This window comes from Buceros rhinoceros, unplaced genomic scaffold (genome assembly GCF_000710305.1).
Source record: "Buceros rhinoceros silvestris isolate BGI_N320 unplaced genomic scaffold, ASM71030v1 scaffold27233, whole genome shotgun sequence".
In the NCBI taxonomy this organism is placed as follows: Eukaryota; Metazoa; Chordata; class Aves; order Bucerotiformes; family Bucerotidae; genus Buceros; species Buceros rhinoceros.
The window spans coordinates 1881-6481 of record NW_010404767.1 but is presented as its reverse complement, the minus strand read 5'-3'; the positions used below and the strand labels follow the sequence as shown (position 1 = coordinate 6481).

General features: G+C 56.6%; 1 protein-coding gene across 2 annotated transcripts in view; it reads left to right on the top strand.

Moving 5' to 3' along the window:
* KIF1A (kinesin family member 1A) overlaps positions 1–4223 on the top strand; it is a 34527-nt gene extending 30304 nt beyond the window's left edge. For both annotated transcript variants that reach the window (XM_010133507.1, XM_010133506.1), the window contains 11 exons: positions 237–351; positions 596–729; positions 877–938; positions 1051–1196; positions 1483–1695; positions 1852–1929; positions 2227–2351; positions 2484–2627; positions 2745–2937; positions 3013–3131; positions 3716–4223. In XM_010133507.1, coding sequence (XP_010131809.1) covers positions 237–351; positions 596–729; positions 877–938; positions 1051–1196; positions 1483–1695; positions 1852–1929; positions 2227–2351; positions 2484–2627; positions 2745–2937; positions 3013–3131; positions 3716–3758 — 1372 coding nt within the window. In that variant the 3' untranslated portion in view covers positions 3759–4223. The remainder of the gene's footprint in view (positions 1–236; positions 352–595; positions 730–876; positions 939–1050; positions 1197–1482; positions 1696–1851; positions 1930–2226; positions 2352–2483; positions 2628–2744; positions 2938–3012; positions 3132–3715) is intronic.
* The last annotated feature ends 378 nt before the right edge of the window (positions 4224–4601 follow it).

Below are 4601 nucleotides of genomic sequence, written 5' to 3'. Positions count from 1 at the left end.
CCTGTTCTATCAGCCATTTTGAGGGTGCTGCATCCCCCTCCTGCCACACCTTGTCCCCCTTTGCCTTGAGCCTGTGTCCTCTGGAGTGGCTGTCTCATCTGTCCCCGCCACGCATGCATGTCCATGTGTCCTTGCAGGTCTGCCGCAGTGCTGCGGGGGGAAGATGGCATCTCCTTGCTCACTCGCCTGGCGTTCTGGGGAGGTTATTTTACTGGCTCTTCTATCTTTGCTGGCAGGACTTTCTACCAGTTTGAGACGGCGTGGGATAGCTCCATGCACAACTCGCTGCTGCTCAACCGTGTCACCCCATACCGAGAGAAAATCTACATCACTGTTTCTGCCTACATTGAGGCAAGGACCTTAGCTGAGGCTATTAAAACACCAACAAAGTCTGGTATTACCCACACCTCTGGGGTGCAGCCAGCATGAACCCCTCCTTAGCCAGCACCAGGGCTAATGTACAGGATTCAACCTGGTGCTTGGGGGCCCTGTGGGACCCCAGGAATTGAAACCACTGGGCACCAGGGGTGGGAGAGACCCTCTGGGCTGCCAAGCTGCAGCCACCCTGATGCCTGCCTCCTCTGCTCTGCTGCAGATGGAGAACTGTACTCAGCCTGCTGTTATCACCAAAGACTTCTGCATGGTTTTCTACTCCCGAGATGCCAAGCTTCCTGCTTCCCGCTCCATCCGCAACCTTTTCGGTAGTGGCAGTCTGCGGGCTTCTGAGAGGTAGGGGGATGCTCCTGCCTTTCTAGGGGAGGAGAGCCAACACCCAGGAACTGGAGCCTTCCTGGGGCATCCCAACAGCCTGAGTGAAATAACCAGGACATGGGAATGGGGCAGAGCCAGTAACACCTCATCTCCCTTTGCTCACAGCAACCGCGTGACAGGAGTCTACGAGCTCAGCCTCTGCCGCGTGGCTGATGCTGGCAGCCCAGGTGAGTGCTGCACCTCTGCACAGCTGTTCACTGTGAGGCCAGGAGGCACAGCATACCGGTTGGGGGTGGGGGGCATGTGTCTGTCCTGTCAGCTGCGCATCTGTCCCTGCAGGCATGCAGAGACGGCGTCGGCGCGTGCTGGACACCTCTGTAGCCTACGTGCGTGGAGAGGAGAACCTGGCTGGCTGGCGACCCCGCAGTGACAGCCTCATCCTTGACCATCAGTGGGAGCTGGAGAAACTCAGCCTTCTGCAAGAAGTAAGAATCTGGGCTAGAAATGGGCTGAGATGGTGAAATTTGCAGCTCAGACCCTCGCCCTGCCAGTGCTGGTGTGATTCCCCACCCCAGGTTTCTCAGCCCTCCTGACTGGAGGAGGAGGCAGGAGTTGGGGTTCTTCTGCTGGTGTTCTCCTGTGCATTTCTGCTAGATGGGTCCCAGCAGATCTGAAGCTAAGCAGCAGATGGGGTTCATGGGAAAGCACAGTCCCTGAAAGGATGATGGCAGGGGCGAGGGGCCACCCCTGACCCTGGCTGCCTTTGTCCAGGTGGAGAAGACAAGGCACTACCTGCTCCTGCGTGAGAAGCTGGAGATGACCCAGCGCCTGGGTCTGGAGACCCTGTCCTCCTGCTCCAGTGAGGACTCTGAGTCTCGAAGCACCTCCTGCGTCTCCTCCCCACTGTCTGTTGATGGGGCCCTTGAGGGCCGCTCCTCTCCCCTGGAGACACCCAGCGAGAGGCAGAAGGAGCTGGCTGTGAAGGTACCATCCTGCAGCATCCCCAGCTCATGGGGATGAAGCTGGGAAGAGGTTCCCACAGGGCAGCAGGGGATTGTGGCAGGAGAAAAGCCCAAGAGAGGTGGGAGGAGAAGGGTGGAGGAGGGTGACTCCTGCCCCACTGTCCTCCTCTCTCCACAGTGCTTGCGCCTGCTCACGCACACCTTCAACAGGGAGTACAGCCACAGCCATGTCTGCATTAGCGCCAGTGAGAGCAAGGTACTGCTGCTGCCCTGGCCTCTGCCTGGCTGGTAGGGGCTGGGAGGGACGCATGGCCAGGGGGGACTGTCTGGGCAGGGGACAAATGGTCATCATGGCACAAGTGATCCCCGCTCTGAGGTCCATGCTCCCTCTGCTTGCCCCGGTGTTCCTGGAGCTGGTGGCTCTCAGGACTGTGGTGGGAGGAGACCCCGCCAGCCGGACGTCTTGCCTCTCCCTGTGTGAGCAGACATCTGGTCCTTTGCTTGTGCCTGGCTTCAGGCAGAAACTTGAGTCTACACTTCCACTCCTCCACAGCTGTCTGAAATGTCCGTGACACTGATGAGAGACCCTTCCATGCCAGCTCTAGGGGTCACAACTCTCACACCCTCCTCAACCTGCCCGTCACTGGTGGAAGGGCGCTACAGTGTTATGGAAGTCAGGTAAGAAGGTGGCTGGGAGGTTTGGGTGATGCTCCAGCATCCTTTGAGCAGGGCAGCTGTAGGACATATTCCTAGTTGATGGGTGTTCCCCAGCCGTCACTCCTCCTACGCACTGGCTTCTTCCCTTCCCAGACCACCCCAGGTCTCCTCCAGCACGGAGAGCCCTGACCTGGAGCCTGCAGTAGAAGGAGAGCAGAAGTCCCCAGCCTGCCGGCCTGAGGAGGAGAAGGAGCCCCAGCGTTTGCTGGTGCCTGACATCCAGGAGATCCGTGTCAGGTAGGAGCAGCTGGGGCACCCCTCGAGGGGAACTCCTTGGGACTGGGGGTGTCTATGCTTTGCTATTGCCACTTCCTTGTGGTCCGTGTCCCACCCTGACCTCAGTCCCTTCTGCAGCCCCATTGTCTCCAAAAAGGGCTACTTGCACTTTTTGGAACCCCACACTAACGGGTGGGTGAAGCGCTTTGTGGTGGTCCGGCGCCCATATGTCTACATCTACAACTCGGATAAGGACACGGTTGAGAGGGCCATACTCAACCTCTCCAAGGCCCAGGTGGAATACAGCGAGGACCAGCAGGCCATGCTCAAGGTAGGGCATCAGGAGACAGCTCCACTCTGCACAACCCCTTGGGCAATGGACTCAGCCCTGGCTCTCCCCTAGCAGACCCCGAACACGTTTGCGGTGTGCACGGAGCACCGGGGCATTCTGCTGCAGGCAAGCAGTGACAAGGACATGCACGACTGGCTCTACGCCTTCAATCCTCTCCTGGCTGGGTCCATAAGGTACTGGGGCAGCTGGGGGAGTTGGGGTGCAGGGAAGCTGTCAGTGTCAGCTGTCAGCTGTGCAGTGGGCAGCCAAGCATGCTTCTTGTCCTGCTCCCAGTGCCTTCCCTGCCGCAGTACCCCTGACCAGGTGGGGGAAATTTCTGTGCAGAGCTGTGCCTGGATGGGCTCTCAGCCAGCAAAACTTGGACTGCATGTATCTTGATTTCAGCTCCTCCCCATTTAAATGCTTCAATCTACGGCCAGATTCTAGCTGGTACAAAGGCATTGTCCTGAGTTCAAAGCAACATCCATGCCTGGTGGCAGGATGTTGGCACCAGCCCTTCAGTGTTCTTGAAAGCATCTCATGCAGTTCTTGAGAGCATGTCATGAAGTTCTTGAGACCAATTCAAGAGGCAGGGCTAGGGGAACAGGAATAGTTGCACAGAAGTTTGTGTGGTCTGGCTAAAGAGACATTAATCCCCTGTTCTTCCAGCTCTGGCTGGATTCAAGCACCAGCATGGAGCCAGAACACTGAATCAGGGGGACCACATTTCTCCTTGTCCACATCTCTGATGCTGTTTGTCCCTTGTTTTCCAAATCAGATCCAAGCTGTCCAGAAGGAGAACAGCCCAGATGAGAATCTAACCTGTAAAACACCCTCCACTTCATCCGTCTGCCAACAGGATCAAGATAGCTGATTCTGTCTCAAGATACCCATGTTAATGTCTGATCTCTCACACCATCTGCTGCCCCAGCTGTCTGCTCCATGGAAGAATCTGTCTCGATTCACACCTTCACGGGGGAAACTCACTTCTGTTCATAGCTGCAAAAGCTTGGACCTGCCTGGGCAGGATTTCTCCTGCATGTGCCGTCTTCTGCCTGTCCCCCCATGGGTGACCTTCATGTCACACCATCTATAATGCTCCAGAAAGGTCCCTGTCAGAGGGGAAGGAGTGAGGAGGGAGGTTTTGGCTAAAAGATGGTCTTTGATCTACAGAGGTGGGAGTGTGGTTAAGGTCAGAGGTGGGAGAGCAGGAGGAATTGCCTCCATACAAAGGGAAAGTAGTAGTTTAGATATGAGGATTTCCTAGTTTATTGATGTTTCTGCAAGAGACAGCAGGGTAAGATCAGGTGTTGGTAGTTTAAGATGATATTTATAAAGTATTTATTTCTATTTATGTCACAAAAATCCAGTAAGTTGGGTCCTGGCCCCCAGACAATGCCTCCCTCAGGCAGGGGAGAGCCCTGGCAGTGGGCCAGTGTCCTGGAGATGCTCTCTCTGGGACAACCCTGGCAGATGCCTGGCTGCAGCAGAGCTCTCACCCTCACTCCCCACCCTTCCCCAACCCTCTGCTTTGCACCCCCTGCAGCTTAAACCACTTCTCTCCTCAGCGGTGGCTGGATAGCCCACCATGTCTTCCCAAAGGAGGCAATTCCTACCTGCCCCATCTACCTCTGGGAGGGGGGAGTCTGCTGTCTCGGCTGGCC